The sequence below is a fragment of the Protomyctophum parallelum genome, assembly GCF_964188405.1.
Source record: "Protomyctophum parallelum genome assembly, chromosome: 14".
NCBI lineage: Eukaryota > Metazoa > Chordata > Actinopteri > Myctophiformes > Myctophidae > Protomyctophum > Protomyctophum parallelum.
In genome coordinates, this window is record NC_139709.1 from 26,976,908 (window position 1) to 26,998,266 (window position 21,359).

A 21,359-nucleotide genomic window follows, 5' to 3' on the forward strand; every position below is an offset into this window, starting at 1 on the left:
TGCTTGTTTTTAATTTATTATTGTCCCCATAGAAATACTTTATCAAATGATCCCACTAGTACCCCAAGTGAATGGAGTACTAAGCTGTGTGTTGGATGATTGATTACAATATAATTATAATTAAAGCATAGAATTGGTTATAGAATTAGGTGGAGAATTGTGAATGAAGTGTCCTTAAAGAGTTTCCACCCCTGAAATACCAGACGGGAGAAGATGACGACCTGCTTCGATGTAGGTTCATGTGAAATTCAAAATGCCTGTGCAGTAGGTTGGACACCATCTGAAAGAAGACCTTTGTCTAGACTTGAGGCTACTAGACTTATTAGTCTGTACTCCTGTTAAATGGAAGGTCAGTCCTATTTATAGACTGTGCAGCTTTCTGGCATTACCTCCAATCCACACCCTCTCAAATCTAATATTCAGTACCTCAATAATCAATTCATTGTCTCTGAACTTAAATGAGGCGATGTAAAGGTCCTTGTGCCCCCACTGGCATCTCTCTCAATGCACTAATCCTGCCTCTTGAATATGTTTATGGCTCATTTCGCGGAGGATATTTGGAACACACCATATATTTTAGAAACATAAACTGTTAAAGTTTATACAGGACGATGTATATTTTGAATTTTTGTATACCAATTTCATTCACTGCCACTGTTTAAATGAGCGCAGAGATGCAACCAGCTCTTTGTTTGTACTTGTGAACTTAGTTTTGGACCGATCAAGACGAGGCAGAATGGCTAAAAATAGACGATCGCTGCTAATAATCCCAGGGGAAACGATCTATGTTGCAATAAAACAAGACTGTCTGGACTGGAGTTGCCCCATTGACCTGTTAACAACGCATGGCATTTTTCTTGATAAGCCGATATTGCAGGATTTTATTCCCGTTCCAGGAGGTCATAGAAATAATGCAATGCATCATAGATCTGTGAGAAGAGAACAGCCTCTTATGATGCACTCAGTGGGCATCCTACTTTTAGCAGTTTGTATGCCTTTAATCAGACTACCCCACATGATAATTCATGTGCTAATTTGGAGCTGGAAAACCCCCTGGAGTCACCAGCCCTGGGAGTTTTCTGGAACTGATGATGCTCCATGCTGAGGATTTGATTATTTAAGGAGGTTTTGAGTGGATATTTTCTTTTATACATCCCTTTTAGTCTGGTATGGCACAAGACCTGTTTCCCAGAGGTCAAGCATATATTTACCAGGAGGTTTCTTTTGCATGCCATGCATTACACACAATTTCCCCAATTAATGGAAGCTGACCCCTGTCAGTATTTCCATGATTAACCAGCCATAGAGCATTGTTTTTTTTCAGAACAGGACAGTCTTCCTGCTGCTGTTTTGAAAATGTGTCTTTTCCTTACAGACTTTTATTCCCATTTCATCATTATGACCTTTAGGGACAGATAGGTGCTTATTTTGTGGAATAGCTGAAACCAGGAATGGAAAAAACGTTTCATAGATGAGTAAACTGGGTTGGGGAAAATGTCTTAGATTCAATTGGCAAATATGACCAGCCGCCGAGTAATGCAGAGAATCTAAATACTGCTGCGACTGTTTTTGCAGGACCCCTGTGGCAGACAGTGATCACTCCATACCGGCTCCCTCTATTTAGATGAGAGTGCTTCTCGGCCTAATCTTGTCTTTTTGTGATGGCCTACTGCCATCTCAAGAAAACCTATTGTGATTCATTCAGACTTTTATACTGTACTTTAGGCTTTTGTTGTTTTTCATATTTTAGTTTGCTGTAGTAGAGTGAAATTATCATGTGTGTGTGTGAGGTGGATATTGCTTGCAATCTCCCGATAGATATGTATCACGATATATATCGATTATACGTTTATTCAAAATAATGACCATGTTGCAAAAATACTACAATAAAACACGTTCAGGCCCACAGAGATCTTTAAATTAAAATAAAATGTCTAAACATCATCATAAGGGGTCTGGGAAGGGAGTGCATTGCAACTTGCAAGGGGGGCTTTGACGTTTGTCAACACTGCATCACTCAGATAATTCATGCCGTTTATTGCCGTATCTATCGATCGATCGATTCACCTATCGCCCGGATGTTCGATCGATATATTGCCATATCGATTAATTGAATGCATCACTAGTGTGTGTGTGTGTCTGTGACAGAAATACATTTGAGTACTTAATTTATGTCTTGTAACTTTTGTCCTCTGTATGAAAGCCTAAGGTGCTGACATTTGTGCTATAATTTAGATTTTGGTTATTTTGTTTTAATATGATGCAGCCAGTCAGTGTGATCTACATTTGGCACTATCAACAGCTATAGAGAAACAGATCCCCCCTCTTTCCATGATCTGGCGCTCATCAAGGCTCAGAGTGTAACTCACTTAGGCTAGCTGCCATTTACAGAACCCTCTCCACAGGCTTCATATGGCTCACTGATGAATATCGGAAAGGGAAAATGGATCTTCAATTGAATAGAAGGCGACTGTTACTTCCTGTTGCCTTTTATGTCTCTGGAGTATAGAGATGACTTATAGGATTCCGTTCCCCCTCAGTGCATGCTTTCTGTGTAGCACATGTGGTAAATCCAAGCCACCGTAGAAAAAAAGCCAGGGCACTCTTTTACATCTTGCTTCAGTTCAGAATCATTGGATCTGTGTATAGCAACAGGTTAAAATCTAGACTGGGCTAATAACAATTATGCCATGGTATGGGCTCATTGAATAGATCATTGATATGATTCATCCAATGTTAACACAACCACATTTTTCTGAACAGTATTCATTGAGTGCCTTAAATTATTATTTGCATAAGAGACTGTGGTCACAACTCACAAAGTATTTTTATGATTTCCAGAGCACTTTGGAGTATCATGTCCAGAGAGCTACACAATACATACACATGCACTGAGGGAGACACCTCCGCTCAACCCTCTGACATTGTTGGGCGGCTCTCCTCCAAATGATGGAATAATTTCTATTTGAGGCACCCTGGGTGCTCCACCAAAGAATGCTGGATGCAGAAGTTGTGTGCAGGAGGCTGAGGTGACTGGTGTGGAATAATAACGTACTGTACTCAATCATTCCACTAAAACATCTTGTTCATTTGTTAATCAGTTCATTCAATGCTTGGCTGGAGGTTGGACTTCTGTGTGCGTTGTGAAGTCAACAGGTCGTTCACTGACTGACTCAATCAGTTCAACATGTTTAGCCGACTCTCCTTCAGGCAATAGGATCTAGGCACCAGGGACGTACTTGAAATGTGCCAAGTCGTCAATAATGTTGTAATCATGTTTATTTAATTGATGAATGATTAGCCAAACTACAGCGTTTACAGAGAGCACTGGGCACAGTGATCTCTATTCTCTAGTGATTGGTTAAGGAAAATCAACCTCTCCCTTGGAAATCGCTTAGAAATCGCCTAGAGGCTAGAATGTCAGACTGAAGCATTCATTCTTGAGTCTGACGTTAAGCTTATGCTATTCTTGTGTGTGAGACACTGTTTCATGGGGGTCAAGAGTGAAGAATCCCTACAATAAACAACCAAACCACTGACACCTCATCTGCTGCTTATTCCATATCATGTGTGTCTTGTGTGAATAAGTTGGCAGTTCTGGTAAACCAGATCCCCATATACATTATGCATATATGGTCATATCAGAGTCGCATCGGTGGTTCTGGACAACCAATCTGCTGATCCACGAGCTTGTGATACCATAGAACGATGTTAGAGCGTGACATCAAGTGACACACTAGACCAGGGGTCCTCAACTAGAAATGCTGAAGGTCCACAAATAATTTTTGAATAAGGCCATGGTCCAGTCTCATGCGCGCGCAAATACAATTGCGGGACACGTGGGCCCCACAGGGTGGGGCTGCCCCCCTCGCCCCCCACCCCTAGAAACAGCTATGCCTGTTTAGTACAGTCAAACCAAGCTTATACAAATCGGGTTCCATCCAACCAACCAATACTGTGGTGCAGACTATGAAAATATCTTTTTTCACTTTGACAAATATTCATTATTCATCTCCAAAAATCCAATTTTGAACATGTCACTGCGACCCCAGCTAACAGCTAGTAGTGAGCCAGTCAGCGCAACATTGTCATCATGACATGCTGGCCCATAATAGGCACACACATGCATAGGCATAATACATCAGTCGGTCCACATTCAGAGCGTTAATTGCGTTGCTCGGCATTGAGCGGAGAATTCAACTCGCGGTCACGGTGACTCTTTATTCTATAATTTCTCCAGGGTCCGCAGAGAGGTGCGCTGCGGTCCGGTCATGGACCGCGGTCCGCCTGTTGAGGACCGCTGCACTAGACATATTTTTATGACTAAGCATTTTACTATTATTTTTATTTTTGTGATAATTGTGACAGCCATTGTGTGTGTGTGTGTGTGACCCATTTGAGATCCTCAGTGATGTGTATGCAGAGGAACTTAAAATCTATGACCCATTCCCCACTGCAATGTAGATGGGGGCGTGTACCTGTGTATTCTCTCAGCCTCCTTTAGTCCACACTCCAGTCAGCAGCACTTTAGTCTTAAAACCAAAGTGTCAGTGATCTGACTTTATCCCTGTAGGTGGTCTCGCTCTCATCAATTGGCCCATCACTGTTGTGTCGATGGCACAAATGTGTGTACTGTAGAGGAGCGGACTCGGTGTTGAGAGTCAGAGCTGTCATGTTGCCATTCTCTCATCACTTGGTGTCGGATAGTCGAAGTCCAGTATTCGGTTGGATGCAGGCTAATTGATTTAATAAAACTTTGAACGCTCCATCCCCCTCTCCCGAATGTAGTGCTCCTCGACTGCCAGTGAGGAGCCCCCAGAGGAAGGATGTAGACTCGCAGAGCCTCTACTAGCCCTCTACCTTCATCTTACTACTACTCCCTCCCAGCCAACACTCCCTGCTGACAGTTGCCGCCCCCTCCCATAGGAGTACATGCAGTGACAAATGTCACCCTCCACACCCGGCTTCCCTCCCACAAAACACGGGCCAATTGCGTTTGTGTACTATAGAGACGCTCGACAAAGCAGGATGCACCGCACTGGATACTAACCTGAGTAACCTCTAGACTCCTCTGTGGCAGTTGGGTACCCACTACCCACCAAAGTGCCCGTATTCCCTCCACTTTTGACAAATTAAATATTTATTTAAAACCGAACAGTTACTGCAACAATCATTATAAAGCCTTACTTTTGATCATTCTGCTGCTCCTGAGTCTGACTCATCTGACATGGCCTCCAATGTCAAATGGGTGTACCGTGTAACATTATTTGTTCTCTACGAAACATGTCAATATTTTCCTTTCATCTAGCCTTTGACATTTGCTGACATATAAAGGAAGAGTACAAATGTGTACACTTTTCCACCCAGATATGTCACGAGAAAAACTTTCCGTTAGAGTAAAAGTTCCCTTGGAACTTATTGGAAAAAAGCTGTACTAAAAGCATTAGTTTTGCACGAAATACACTCCTTGGCCTAAAAACGGCCATAACCCTCACAAATGTGATGAGGGTTTGGTGACTATGTCCGAATTTAGGCCAAGGAGTGTTTTTCATGCAAAACTAATGTGTGGAATGGATTCAGAATCATGAAAACCCCCTAGTTTGGTATGTCACATGCTACTTAAAGTATGATGAGATTTGGAAAATGTTGCCTTATAAGTTATATTGGTTGTCTAATGTCTATGGTGTGGTATACAAAAATGGCCATAACCTTTTTTGTCTCCACCAGGCCGAAGGCATGTGGGGAGAGTATGTTTTGCACTCCGTCCGTCCGTTTGTGTGTCCGTCCGTCCGTCCGTGTGTCCGTGAACAGCTAATCTCGGCCACCGTTAACCCGGTCGATGCCATATTTTGCACACACACTCCCTGGATGCCAACCATGAACCTCTGCCCCAAACTTTCCAGAACGGCCTGTTATAGCGCCACCAGGAGGCCGCTTTGTGCAAAACAAGTTTTTGCACAGTACACCTACAGATTTTGTCCAAACATCACGCAAATTGGTACACAGTCTCTCTAGAGCCATTCAACGAAACGGGTCTTTCAGATTTATCAGACTCCATCCTGATTGGTTAAGATTGGCTTCCAAAGTTCACAGGAGTGCTCAGTTTCAAACAAAATGCTGCAAATCATGAACACATCGCGTGATTTCCGTGAAATTGTGCACCCACATTCCCACTAGGCCGAGGACGAAATGCCACATGAACAATTTCAACTCAGCCTCAAGGTGGCGCTATAACTGGCCGAAAAGTGTTTTTACCTCTAACTGCACGGATCTGTGGATAACCTGGTGGAGACCTGTGCCCGGAAGGGCACTTTTTCTAGTTTGCGATGTTTCCGCCAGAGCAGACCTCTCATTCTGTGGACCTTAATGGCCAAATTAATAGAAAAAACACAAAGTGTCATGACATCACAAGTTATGTAGATTGTAAAAAAAAAAAACATATGTGGTATTCGTATAGAGAATGAGATTATTTTGTTTTCCTTTGCCTGTAATGTCTGTGCTAACCCTGGGGGTCTGTTAAGGGGTTTCTTTAAACCAAGTAAAAATTTTAAGTTGGTCACAAAAAACAAAAACTGAGCAAACAGCCAAACAGTGAATGACCAAACGACTGACACAACTCTTATTTTGGACATTATAGCCCTACGTGACCTCGCAAACAATCTGAAGTAGGAACTGACCCTTGTCAACTAAAATAACACCCACTGTTGTACTTCTCTGCTTAGGGATGTTGGATAATGGATAGTTTTTCAACCAGATAGCCGACATCATTATTTGGTTCGTTAACGGTTAGTAGGCTAGGCTGAAAAATACAGTTATATGACCCACATACCCAACTGAACCTGAAATAGAAAATGCGTTCACAGAATTAACATTTATGTTGGCTATTTATTTAGGCTTCTTTCAAAATGCAACATGAAAAATGGGGCTAAATGTTATAATAATTAGTCCAGAGAAACAGGTTTTGTTTACACAAATCTCTTCAGAATTGGTAAGAATTTAGCCAATTGAGAGCTGCAGCATCTCATTTTAGCAGTGCAGCTACACAACACAGTACACAATGACAATACACACATGTACATACAGTTAGCTTGCTCATCCTCATTTTAGACAAGAAATCGTGAATACAGTACAATGACTTGTATAAAGGTCAGAAATAAACAGTAGTACAAGGCAAGTAAGCAATGTTATAGCTTAGGGTCCCTGGCACAAAACATTTTCAGATGGGGGGGGTTTGAGGCCAAATGCTTATCATTTTGGGGGGTCCTTGGCATGAAAAAGTTTAAGAACTACATCTCCTAGCCTGTGATATTAGCTTAGTCCTGAAAAGAATATACTAGTATGGAAGTGATATGTTTTGGTCACAGAGAGGTGCATCATCAGAAAGACAGTCGTGTCACGTCCTCTCTGTTCATTGACAGCGTGCACAGAAATGAGCAGCTCTTATTAGCTCACAACACCCCACGGACATGACGCATTGTGAGCACATTCATTTCTTTACTAGTAGCGCGGATATAATCTGTGATTATTATTATTTTGTTTACGTTGGCTGATGGAATATTTAATTTGACATATCGCACAACCGTAACACACGCAAACACTCCCTGGACGCCAGAGCAGAACCTGCCTTAAATTATTTAAAAATATATATATATATTCTAATATTTTTGGTCAGGTGAAACCTGACTGATGAGAGCCCTTGAAATGTAGACCACATTGTCATCAGCTAGTGCTATTGGCGTGATATTGTGACACAAAAACATACAAACATACACACGTTACTAATAAAACAATAATCATACTAATATGGGGGGAGAACACAACAGAGACGACGCTTCTTTCACCTGACATTCTAACCCTATGTGATCATTTCTTGTTTAACCTTTTATAATACCCTTTCAGATTTTGTCCAAACACGCACATTATTTTTATGGTCATGTGATCCGATTGGCATTGGCATTTGGCAGCCACAAGTGTGCGTGCGGCTATACGTTTTTTCATAATCCGATTGATTAATTCCACCCTGATTCGCTAAGATATGCATCTATAGTTTGCAGGAGTGTTTTGCTGTTTGAACAAAATAATCAAATGTAACTTCATAGGTCAGTGGTTCAAAAGGCAAATTAACTTGTTGTCAACCCCTGCGTAGACCTTCCTCTAGCGCCACATGCTGGCCAAAATGTCCACTTCTGTGTGAAATGAAATGTCCTTTGCATGTGATGGTAAAGATTGGCAACCTTTCTTCTATACATGAGCTCTATTGATGGGAAGAAGAAACTGTTTTCCAAGTCTCTCATTCATCAAGTGCAAGGGCTCTTGGAGTGCAGAAGACATAGCCCATGTTGTCTACAGAGGCTAGTAAATGATACTTTTACCCTTAAGAGCACTACTAGAATGAAACGCCCAAGGCTCACCAGAGGCCCTCTGTATCATTATCTTAGGCCTTTCACAGACAAGTGCTTGGTTTGGGCTGGATGTGGTGTAGAATTTGGCAGCCCACAGAGAACTGGGCCTTTTCACAGTTTAAGGAGGCTGTTTACATGTTTTGGTATTTTTAGAGCTGATGTCATTATGATGATCCATGTAATGTATCATTTAGTGATGTCAGAGAGCCTTTTAAAAACACAGCCCATGATGTGTCGTCATGGTTTTATCATGCTCCGATCAGGTTTTTTGGGACGGATCCTGATCACCGATTGTTTTTCTCACGATCGGCCGATACCGATCTTGTGCGTAAAATTATTACATGTCAAAACCCACATCAAAACTGTTCCCATGTGTGTGGGGAGGAAGGGGAGAATGTTTAGGCCTGTCACAAAGATGCAAAACAATATTATACTACATCTGATTGACTTTTATACCACTTAAAGGGTATAAAAGATCAGTTTCTCCAGATTGGGTAAATTCTATCACCGATCGAGTCATTTGGAGTGAAAATCGTGATAGACAATACAGAATAGAAAATCTGAATTATATGTGCACTGCAGGGCCTTGCTGAAAATGAGCACTTACTCAGCTATTACCCTGGGTATAAAAAGAACAGAATGCCATACGCTGAGCTATGCTAGGGTTTTGTTTTTTTAGTAGATGTGTATGTGGTCACCCTTCTGATATTAAATTACCACATGGAATCTGTTTTTAGACATGTTACCTAATTCAGTATACATATAGCAGCCTATATGTGCAAAAACAACTCATTGATAAGCCAGAGCATGTTTCGGGTTCCATTCCACTCACATTATGCCTACATGTTAACTTGCATAACTCTGTGAATGTTTTCGACTTAATGCAGCTTGTTCGGTAATTGGCAGCATTCTGGTTGGAATTCCATGGGGGTTTCTTGTCTGAAGCGGCATAAGGCTGGGATTGAGCATGTATATGGGATGGAGTCTGTCAAGAGCGGCAGCTCTGATCTAGGATTAGTTTTGCCTCCAAGTTCATAATAAATTAAATGGACCATGATCGGGATCATCATTCCTGCCCTGAGAGTCTCTGCAAACAAGGTTTTTCATTTCCATTGATATCCATCAGAACAAATACTTTATTAGGAATACTCTCCTTTTTGCCTCACCCAGTGCAAATATCAGTCGGGCATTGTGGTGATTCATAGATAAAAGAGAGGCATTCTTTTGTAAGCTGGTGAGATTATGTGTGTATTTTGGTGTAGGCGTTTCTTTAATGTATTCTGCTTTATAGATACTGGTCATGGCCTTTTTTATACATTCATAGGGCTATCAGCTAGCCCTATGAATCTCAAACACTTGTTGATTCAGTACTTGGAGTCTACTGGCACACTGATTCAGTACTGAGTCTAACATATTAGACTCTAAACTAAGCAAGAGGAAGGGGAGGGCTCATGGAATGTGATTCTGAATTTATTGGCCTTGTTGGTGGTCACCACAGTATTTACATAAGCAAGTGCAATGTTAACCCTGCTAGGCATGCGTCTGTCAGGAGTGGCCCACACCCCCTTCTGAGAGTTGCAAATGGCTCTTTGGCCTGGCTGCTAAATCTGATCAACTGGACTGGGATTGGCATCCCTTCAAGCCCTAAGGGAAGCCCGGCAAGCATGCAAAGCATGCCATGCACTTCTACTGATCTATTGTCATTTCACCACAAGCTCCTCTGCAGTTATGATACAAATGGCTGGGAATCAAGCGAGAATACCCAGGCTTACACACAGATTTAAACATGGAAGCACTTGAGCTGTGGACCAGTCAAAGCTGGGTTAAACAGACTGAAACCTGTTCTGCCTGTTCCCACGTAATACATGGGTGTCAGCTGCACCTGTAGCTCTATTTTCCCTGCTAGCAGCACAAACGCTATTGGTCCGTACTCCTCAAATGTTTGAACCCCTAATTTCCCAATGGCGCTTATGGCTCCCACTGTAAACTACTTTCACAAGCCACTGGTTTAAGTTGTAGCCTTTCTGTTTTTGTGCAGCAGAGATGGTAGTGAAACATGCTGTAACTTGATACAAGACCTCCAGGCCTACAGTGCATTTCTAACGAACCATCAAAGGTGAGGTTAATAAGTACACTGAACATTCTTCATTATGGTGGGAGAGACGGCATACGCCGTACAGTAGGAATGGCAGTGGGAGTTGGTGGTTTCTTGCAACCGAACTGAAAGTGTGCAAACAAATTGTAGCTCGTTGTTTATTGAAATGTGGTTAGGCTCTTCCAGTACATCCTGTAGCAGCTGTCGACAGAGCTCAGAAATTATATATATTTTTGAACTTATCCAATTTATTTGATTATTAAATATATATTTTGCATAGAAAGTATAATGGGTCACTCTGTTGTCTACCTGCCAAAGTAATTTCAACTCTGCAATAGTTTATACTATAGTAGTTGTCCACCTGTCAAAACCACTTAAACAGTGACTCAACACTATATACATTGTTGACCGGGGTTCCCCAGCCGTCACTTGCTCCCCTCCCCTCCTGTTTTGCCTCTACACAAAATATCTTCCCTGAAAATAGCTGATCTTCTTGTAGATACATTTTCACTGAAGCTTTGCCAATTTTTATAGAATGTTTGCCTATGGCTATTATGACATGCCCCGAATATGGATTCTAGGGTTCCAAAACCCCCATGCTTAGTTGTTTTTTTGTCTGGCAGTTGGGACAAATAAAACATAATCATGTCATTTGAATGGCGGGAAACGAGTTGCTGTCTTTTTCTGGTCATGTTACGAATGAGGAATTGGTTTTTGGCATGTTTACATGGACGAGAGGCTGACATGGCCGTGTATTCTCAGCGTAGGCTACGACCGGCCCAATGGCTTTGACAACCCAGCTTCAAGACTGGCACTGTATTCCGTTTGGTCCAACAAAGACATGACCGTGTAAATATTTTTTTATTACACAAGTATTACACAAAATGTTCATCTTAACCCATTGATGCCGGGTGCAACCTATACGTTGTTCTACCCTTGATGCCGGCGCGCTCTCTGTGTCTCATCAGCTATTGCTATACATGTAGCAACATAACTATTTAACAAAAATAATGAATCAAAACTTGAAGGTTTTCAGAAACCTTAGGTCAGGCCCTATAAAGCGTTCCCAGATTCGGCCTATACAGAGTATAGAGCAAGATGATGCACACCCAAGACGAGTCGCAAACCCGCGACCCCACTATTAGGTCTGTGCCTGTCCTATGTGGTACATGCACTAGGTATTTATTTGATGCCTCACTGTTTGCCAATTTCTGACATTTTACTCATCACCTACCCCCACCCCCAGACAGGGTTGATGTGCATGATCATCACATTCCTCTCATTGTGGGTGAAGCTCTAGGCCAAGGGGAGTGTTTGGGTGAGAGGGGTCAGGGAACACGTTGTCACCACTATATGGATTGGAAGTACAAGAGTCAAGACTGTTTGAACAGTTCCCTGAAAGTTGTACTGGACTAGGGAATATGAGAGGGGTGGCTTACTCATACACACGTTACCACAAAGGTGTAAGACTATGAATAGTCGGTAAACATGGACACGGGTGTCAAAAGCCCTAAATTGTGCATTGCGCCACACTAAAACAATTGTGGAAATGGGACACCATGACTTGGCTGGTTTAGACTTTTAATTAGGACCCCTTCTCTTCTAGAGCGGGTCTCCTATTTCATAAAACCAACAAGTTCTCTTCTTAAATTATCCTTTGTGAAACGTGCAACTCAAAGATAAGTACAGTTTAACACTCATGTCTCCCTTTTCCCATGTCATTTATTTTCTAGAATGATTCTCCAGAGTGGGCTGATCCCTCGGCGGTGTTGTACTCGGCAGATGAGGAGCCTTTCTCATGGCCGGGGCCTAAAACCGTCCGCCTGCGTCGCACCTCCCACGGCTTTGGCTTCACCCTGCGCCACTTCATCGTGTACCCTCCGGAGTCGGCCGTGCACGGCTCCTTTCCGGTAAGCTGACTCATATCATATATCATATTGGTCTAATAAGGAAGTGTCTCTGAAATATTTTTTACTCGCCTGAATATTGTTTGCCTAACCACTTGCGATGATGATAACGCAGAGTCAACAAACATAATACCCAAGTGTTAAATTCCTTTACTGTGGGCACTGAAGTCTCTCTCTCTTTCCTGTCTTCTTGCAGGAGGAAGATCATGGCCGCAGAGGTAAGCAGAATAATGAGGCTGTACAACCTCTTCATGTCTACCCTTGAGCACTGAGTCCGTACAGTGCCTCCCTCTCATAATGAATCTTAATCTATCTGCTCTCTGGTTCTTTTCTTTTACTTCCTTATGCGCAGGGAACAATATAGCTGCTGTGTGTGTGTGTACACGGCTGACCTTTGTGAAGACATAAAAGGGTTTGGTTAGCACCACCTGTTGCTGTCCTGCATCCTTCACGTAGCTCCAATCTGTATTTGTTGCCGCTTTTCTCCTTCTCCAGAGTAAAGTTAGAAAGCTGTAGTTTCAACCCCTGCCCCCCACACAAAACAGTTTCCCAAGGTCTGCTGTTACTTTTGTGTGTGTGTGTGTGTGTGTGTGTGTGTGTGTGTGTGTGTGTGTGTGTGTGTGTGTGTGTGTGTGTGTGTGTGTGTGTGTGTGTGTGTGTGTGTGTGTGTGTGTGTGTGTGTGTGTGTGTTTTGGAATTGTGGTATGTGTTTATGCATGCTTGTTTGAGCCTGCCATTTAGTCATTTGATGCAAACTTTCAGGTTATGGAGCCGCAGGTCAATTTCTGTAGTATCCAACTTTTTATCTCTAGAGTCTGAAGCTTACCTCACATTAACTGCTGGAAAACACGCAAATTATGTACAAATGATTTTGGGAGTCATGTCCATTTGATATTCCTTACTGTTTGGCTGTAATTGGATTCCAATTAGTTGGGTTTATTATTATTTTATACAAAACGCCATAGGATCATGCATGTACACTACAGTAACATCCAATAAAGACATGCTAGTTACCACAGGTCCTGATGTCTGCATCCCACCCAGCCTGGCGGATATATGCACTGCGCGGAGCACCCCTTTCTAGTTGGTCCTGTGATGACCCCTATGACATAAGCATGGTCTCAGGTCTGTTTGATTGAGTTAACACTGCTATGGCCCATTCCATCCTAATGTCATCACAGTGTGGTGATCTCTCTGTGGTTTGTTTGTGTGCTTAACACGTTGTGTAGTTTGATCTGCCCTCCGTTGACCATGGGGGGTGGGGGGGGGTGTTGTGTTCGGTCACTAACTCTTTCAATTGCAAGTACATTATTAGGGGGGGAAAAAGAAAAGTACAGCAAAGAAAATTGCTACAGGTAAGAAGTAGTGATAATGAAGTTAGTCTTCATGCTGGCAAAGTTTTTGCAGAAAAAAAAAAGAAAATCCAGACACGGGAAAGGAAGCTCCTTAAATTTACCCATTTAGGATTGTGTTGCAAATCTTTGAATATATATCTTTGAAAAACATATTTTCGGCCAAATACAGAATCATTCTAGGGGTCCTTCACATGAAAAAGTTTGAGCACCACTGACATAGAAACAGGTTTTTCAGAAAGTGATATAAGACAGACCGTGAGGCACACATGGTAGATGATGTGGTAAATGACTTTCATGTAGTGGGGGGGAGAAAAAAAAGCCACATCTGCAGAGTCCACTGTTTTCTCTCTGGCTGTAGTGAATTATGATGGGCCTAAAGTGTGAAACTGCAGAAAATGGGCACTTTTTGGCTGTTGCATAATACTGGACAGAGGGACTCAATGGCAGCTTGCCAGAGTTGTGAAAACACAACCTGGGATGATCCCTGCCCAAACTGCCACCGGCCCGCCTCAACGACAACGCAGGAGTCAGGACCGACATAAATTATCTTATTGGATTTGGGCCCACAGCCCAGACAAAGATCTTTTATCACAGCACTTGGCTGAAAGATGTGATGGTTTGTCATTTGAAATGTGTTTGGCCACCAAGTAGTCATCTCTTCACTTTTCTAAACTGCATACATGTGCCTGCCTGATTTATATTTGGTTGTGTCGTGCACCAAAAATGCGACACATTGTAGATATGTTATTTTTGGTGGCCGTCACTGGAGCACAAGTATAAATAAATTTGACCACAGTTGTTGTCGTCGTGTGTGTGTGTGTGTGGTGCATGCGACGTGTTCATGCTTCGTCATTAGCTCATGGCTATAGGCATTATGGTGAGTTTGCTGACACAAGGGAAATCCCTCAAAAACATGAAAGAAAGGGAATCCCTTTGTTTATGTTGTTGTGCTGGTGGTGGCCCATGTGTCACACACATGACTAGGAGTGACTCACACCTTTCCATTCTTTCATAGCCATTTTTACTTAGTTAAGGGTAAATGCTAGCCTGGCTAATGCAACTCTGGACTGAAACCACTGATCTGTACCACACAGTTGCCTTTAGCCAGACTAGATGAATACAGTACAACCTGGAGATGAGATGTCGTTTTTGAGCCGCAAATCACTGTAATATCATTGAAGTATTTGGCACATGATGTGACTTGGTGTAAACATTCAGCGTAGACTGAAGAGGAAGGCCTCAAATGAGTCACTTTGCCCAAGCCTGACTCCCTCTGGTGGTTAATACAAAGGAAGAAGGTGAAAATTACACAGAATGGACACAAAAGGAGGACCCTTTTTTTGTTGGGTACATTGTTTTCATCCCAACTGCTCATTCTGTCCAGGAAATGGGCTAAAGTTTAATGACATGATCCTATACCTGGTTTTGATGTAGTTGTAACTAAAAGTTGATTATTTGGAACCCATCAAGAATCTTGATAAATGGAAACCTTACACTGTATTAATTTGGAAGGCATATGGTCCTATCTTGGGTGCACTTTACCCTTTATCCCTAAATGTTTGCCATATTTTACTATGTTGAAAAACATTTTAAAATGGTTCAACTAGCCGATCTACATCAACACGTCGTGAGCTTGTAGATCAGCTATTTGATCTATTTTAAAATGTTTTTCAAAATGGTAAAAAAAAAAGGCAAATAAGTTTAGGGATAAGAGATGAGGGTTGACGCAAGATATAGCACAAAGTTTTCTGTTTAAGCGTAGACGGCCAAATGGGATGACCTGACATGATAATGGATGGCTTCAATGCTACAGTAGACACTAAAAGCAGATGGTACGTTTAATTGTTGATGGTTGATTCACAATCTGGTTCCTGAAGCAGCATTGTAGAAAAGTACTTGTAATGCACTTTTGCCATGCTCCACCAGAGGGAGCACATATCAGCACTATGGTTTTGTTCAGATTGTGGGGGGGGGGGGGGGGGGGATGATGATCCTGTTGCAGCATTACATAATAATAATCCCCAGGATATTATTATGTGTGTGGAATGCCATATGTAAAACTGTAGAGGGAACATGCAGGCATGTGTGTGCGCACATGAGGAAGGCTACTGGCTGTTCCTGTTGCTACAAGACGGCTCTCATTGGTTAGCAAGGTGATATCCAAGCACCTGTGTGTGTGTGTGTGTGTGTGTGTGTGTGTGTGTGTGTGTGTGTGTGTGTGTGTGTGTGTGTGTGTGTGTGTGTGTGTGTGTGTGTGTGTGTGTGTGTGTGTGTGTGTGTGTGTGTGTGTGTGTGTGTGTGTGTGTGTGTGTGTGTGTGTGTGTGTGTGTGTGTGTGTGTGTGTGTGTGTGTGTGTGTGTGTGTGTGTGTGTGTGTGTGTGTGTGTGTGTGTGTGTGTGTGTGTGTCCTTTTTGCCCCAGATCCCTGCAGGGGAAGAGGGTCTGTCACATGCCCACAGCAGGTCTTTCTCATACCAGCACTTTGTAACCTTGTTTCGAAAGGTGCTCTATAAATAAAATGTACTTACTTACTTACTTTGACATTTGCCTTCACTGGTCATACCAGACTGAGTTATTGGTGTTTATTTGATTATTGATTCACGATAGGAAGGAAGATGCGTTTACTGATCTGGTCCTGTACAAATCTTAACTTTCTTTTGTAATATTGTTCCTCTGGTGGCTTAGCCACTGCAATTTGGGCAGTACCATACTACCATGCACAGTCACTAGCTGAATGTTAACTACTTGGAACGGATTTGAGCTTCACTGTTGCATTGTGCCCTTAAGGCTATTTCTCTGTTTTATAAGGAAAGAGTGGGAGTTGAGCAGCTGAGCACATGCCCACTCCACCTTCCATTTACTCTCTTTCTCTCTTTCACTTTATAACACCCCCCTAACCCCACCGGTCAGAGCGAGCACGCGCGCACACACACACACACACACACACACACACACACACACACACACTCACACTCACACTCTCTCCCTCACTCTTTCTTCTGCAGCAATGTAGCTGCTAGGAGACAAGAGCAGCGTGAGCAAACAGGTTTTCCTCTTTTCAGATGTATTCATTCACCTCCTCCTTAAATCCACACAATCTCCCCCTATTGGGAATTTCCCCCCCTCGCCAATTAATTATCATTTCCATTTAAAATGGCTGTAAAGTGGGCCCACAAAACATGGCATAGGCCAAAAAACAGTCTGTGATGTCGATTTACATGCCTCTGAATCTTGTGACAAACCTCTGTTTCTCTCTTGCTTTTATACACAGCCAACAAACCCCCCCCCCCCCCCCGCCCCCTAAAAAAAAAGCAGTAGACTAATAACCATGATTAGGCTTTCATGTTGCTGCTTTTTGACGGTTTCAGGGTTATACTCTTGCATGAGTATGGCGTTTATAAATGGACTTTGAGCTAGACTAAAGACTAATGTATATGTATTATGTACACACATTCAGTGTATGTATGTGTCACGGTACGATTGGAAGACCAGTCAGATTGCAAAAGGTGCACTCTGTTTCACTGTCGGAGGCCCGCTGCCTGAAGGTGACTTGAGCCACGTGAGGCACCGACCAACGAGCAAGTTGCCGGATAAAAAGCGAGGGCAGAAAAGTGAAGATGCCAAAAGTGATTGTCTGGAATGACATTTGTGATGATTTGATTGGCTGTGCAAGGAATGTGATGTATGATGATGTGTGAATAAAAGTGTGATTTTTGAGGGGCACAGCTATAGTGTAGATCAGGGGTGGGAAACTTTGACGATAGAGAGGCCACTATATTAGTATATTTCCACACTCACTCCAGAGGTCCACATTGCATATAGCAAAAATAGCCGATCTACGAGCTCAAAACACGTCGCAATGCGGCGCGTCTTGAGCTCGTAGATTGGCCATTTTGGCTATTTCTTTTATATGGAATCCTGAAAAGTTAAAAATGTATTTAATTTCCAAAAGTGAAGGCCCCCGGGCCGCCAGTTGCCCATGTATGGTGTAGATTCTGTCTGAACACAAACTTTAAATGCCATTGTCATATGTGTCTGAGCAAATCGGCTGGGTATGTCGGTGGCCACCCTTGGCCTTGTCCAATAAGGGACCATCTTTTTTTAAATCTGACTGGTGAATTGCACTGTAACCACATACATACCACATAATACTGTACATACCACATGCATAAGCGCAATTAATTAAGTAATCTGGCATTGATTCAAAGAATGTATCATTCTGCATTCATGTGAACATTTTATTGGAAATCATTCGGTTGGCCTTAAAGGGATAGTTCACAATTTTTGAACTTAAGTTGTATGAAATACTTGCCATGAACTCATTTTGGACTGAGGCAGATTCTAAAAAGCCTTCTAAATCCTGACCTAAGCTTTCTGCAAAACTTCAAATATTGATATAGCAGCATCAACGTTTTTTTAATTTTGAATACTGTACATACTGTACAGAACCCCAAGAGGGGTTCCCGTCCAGAATGGTTAGAACACCAAAAGGGGTTCCCGCCCAGAATGGGTTTATAGTCTTAAGTGGTTGCGACTGTATTAATTGATTACCCGAGTCCCGTGGTGGGAGTTCTGCTCTGGTTTTGGTGATGCCACACATCAAAGGTAAATTAATCCACAAAACTAGCGTCATTTGTATTGTTGACCTATTTCTTAAATATTAGTGCAACTCTCGTTCAACTTTGACCCCTCTCACATGGAACTATTTTTTGGGCGTAGTGATATGGACACAAAAAAAATCACACCCGTGTGAAGTGAGGGGCGCTAATATATTAAAGTCTAACTTATGTTGATTAGGTGATGCAATAGTGATTTAAAACCAGGGGGGCAGTCAGACAGATATTTCGTGAAGCCACTAAGGAAATCGGGACTTCCTGAAAGTTCATATAATGGCCTGTTGTGGTGCTGTCATTGGGCCCAAAAAACCTATAGCTCAATAGAGGCCCATGTATTTAATAAACATGGTCATGAATACTTTCTGCTTCCAGTCTCATTTCTCATGTCATAATATTCTTTTTGGAAAATTATGGTCCCATTTAGTAAAAAAATGACCATAAGTGCTGAGGGGCGTGGCTACCGTTACAGTCTATGAACGGGAGCCACCCCGTTCAGTCAAAATAAAAACCAAAAAACCAAAAACCAAAAAGACCCATAGCTCAATAGAGGCCCATGTATTTGGGCCCAACTTCACCTAGACTGTATTACCTTAATAAACATGGTCATGAATACTTTCTGCCTCCAGTCACTAGTTTAAAGTCTCATTTCTCATGTCATAATATTATTTTTGGAAAATTATGGTCCCATTTATTGAAGAAATTACCATAAGTTCTGAGGGGCGTGGCTACCGTTACAGTCTATGAACGGCCAACACAAACATTAAACACCATTAACAATAATAAAAAGAGACAATATGACGTAATGAGGCACATTATGATGTACATTTTCCCTTCATTGTCAATGGCATTTACAAAACAAACATTGAACTAAAGACAAACATTAAACCCGTGCATAGGAGGGGCTGGCGCCCCTCAAAAACTGTTTATATAGGGGGTAAAAAATTAACAAAAGTTTGCACTATATGGTAGAAATAGGTCAACAATACAAATGACACTAGTTTTGTGAATTCATTTACTTTTAATGCGTGGGCCCATGTGCCCCCCACAAAATGACCAGAACTACTTAATATTTCACCAAAACCAGAGCAGAACTCCTTGTAATACAGTTGCAACCACTATATTAATGGCAAGTATTTCATACAGCTTAAGTAAAAAAAACTATCCCTTTAATGTATACCTTATATAAAACGGGAAGAAAGTCAACTCACTCTAAGGATCTTTATCCAGGTGGCTGCTCAATCACTACTGGCCATTCTGTTTTATTACTTGACACAGCTGGTGTTTTTTATTTATTTTAATACATTTTTAAACTTTTTGTCACTATGTGTGCAAAGTGTTAAATAGAAAAATGTTAAGCCTAATTTTCACTGGCCCGCTTTGGAAAATGAGTCATCGCATAACTGCGAGTGATATAAGAGACAGCAGTGCCCAAGAGCATTCATACAAAAACACCACTGTTCCAAGCCTAATTACGTCCAAGCAAGCACGAATGAGTTATAAAATCCCTGTATGATACCACATCAATGGCAGGATGTCTTTTCATTCAATAGTGGGTTTTTTCACCCTGTGTGTTGATAACTAATGGCAGCTAACTGATGGCTATGGTTCTGTTGTCAGGGCGACAGCGGAGTAGGCTAGAGCCCATGGACACCATCTTTGTGAAGCAAGTGAAGGAAGGCGGCCCCGCCCACGGAGCTGGACTCTGCACAGGTAATGAATTTCATCAATCTCTCCAACGAACCACAGCTTACTGGAGCACAACGAACGCTCCTGTGGACTGCAGGGGTTCTCAACCTGTGGCCCTATTGGCCCTAATCAAATAATATAAGAGAGAAAATGGCCGATCTACAAGCTCACAACGCCTCGCATATTTTCTCAATATTTATCTGTGCAACCGAGTGAAACTAAATGCAATGCCTCAACTCCTACATTCCAAGTGCTTGTTCAAAATATGATTATTTGGGGGATCACTGAAAAGGTTTAGAACCACTGATCTACTGCACCATCACTACCACCATCTACTTTCCCATGTGTGAGTCGCGGACACATTTGTATGGGTCCCTTTATTTTAGGTTTCCTATATTTGACAAACATTTAATAAACATAAAAAAAAAAAGAAAGAAAAGCAAAACTAAAATGTAATACAAAACTCAGTAATTTCATGAAGAAAAACTAAGAAGTTCCATAAATGAGAACCAATGTTTAAGAAGTAGTGTAAATTGCTGATTATGTCGTGAGCTTGTAGATCGGCTATTTTCCATATTTTCTTAAACGGGTTTGTGTTCAAACGTGTTTTGAAAATGTTCTATAATGACAATAGGGATAGGGATCGATTATTATTATTTTATTACATTTTAGATTGTCTTATGTTTCATAATCGATTATATGGATTTGTCAACCCCACCTATTTTATTTAATTACAATCTGGTGACTTTCCCTTAGTTGGCTGTTTTGTCTACTTTACTCATTTTGACCCAACTTTAAATGTTTATGTTTTGCTGCTCACAGGAGACCGGCTAGTGAAGGTGAACGGATTGAGTATCATTGGCAAAACCTATTCTGAGGTTATAGCCTTGATCCAAGAGAGGTGAGAATTCATGGGAATACTTCAGTAATTTCTGACCCATTGCCATAATTTAGAAATGCTGAGATACAGAGCATTTATGTTCCCTTACAGCGATGCCGTTCTTGAGCTCTGTGTGATGCCAAAAGATGAGGACATACTGCAGTTGGTAAGTCAAGTTTCTCTTTCTCTCTCTCTCTCTCTCTCTCTCTCTCTCTCTCTCTTGCACACTTTGAAACAAGCTATGCCCTGTTTTTGTTTTTCCTTTCTTCGCGGGTTGGTAAGTTTGGCCTGTGCATGTGATGATCGTGTCCCGGAGAGTTGTTCTAGTTTCCTCAGTTGAAGGGCTTGCTGTTGGGACGGCAGTGATAGTGAGAGTCCGTCCCATCAGAGCACTGTATCTGGGCCTGCTAACCAGGCCA

General features: G+C 41.9%; 1 protein-coding gene across 4 annotated transcripts in view; it reads left to right on the forward strand.

Moving 5' to 3' along the window:
• The window catches only part of arhgap21b (Rho GTPase activating protein 21b), a 51,251-nt gene that overhangs the window by 2,143 nt on the left and 27,749 nt on the right, over positions 1–21,359 (forward strand). For all 4 annotated transcript variants that reach the window (XM_083782023.1, XM_083782026.1, XM_083782025.1 and 1 more), the window contains exons 3-7: positions 12,231–12,407; positions 12,601–12,622; positions 19,992–20,084; positions 20,883–20,961; positions 21,052–21,106. In XM_083782023.1, the coding sequence (XP_083638149.1) occupies positions 12,231–12,407; positions 12,601–12,622; positions 19,992–20,084; positions 20,883–20,961; positions 21,052–21,106 (426 nt within the window). The remainder of the gene's footprint in view (positions 1–12,230; positions 12,408–12,600; positions 12,623–19,991; positions 20,085–20,882; positions 20,962–21,051; positions 21,107–21,359) is intronic.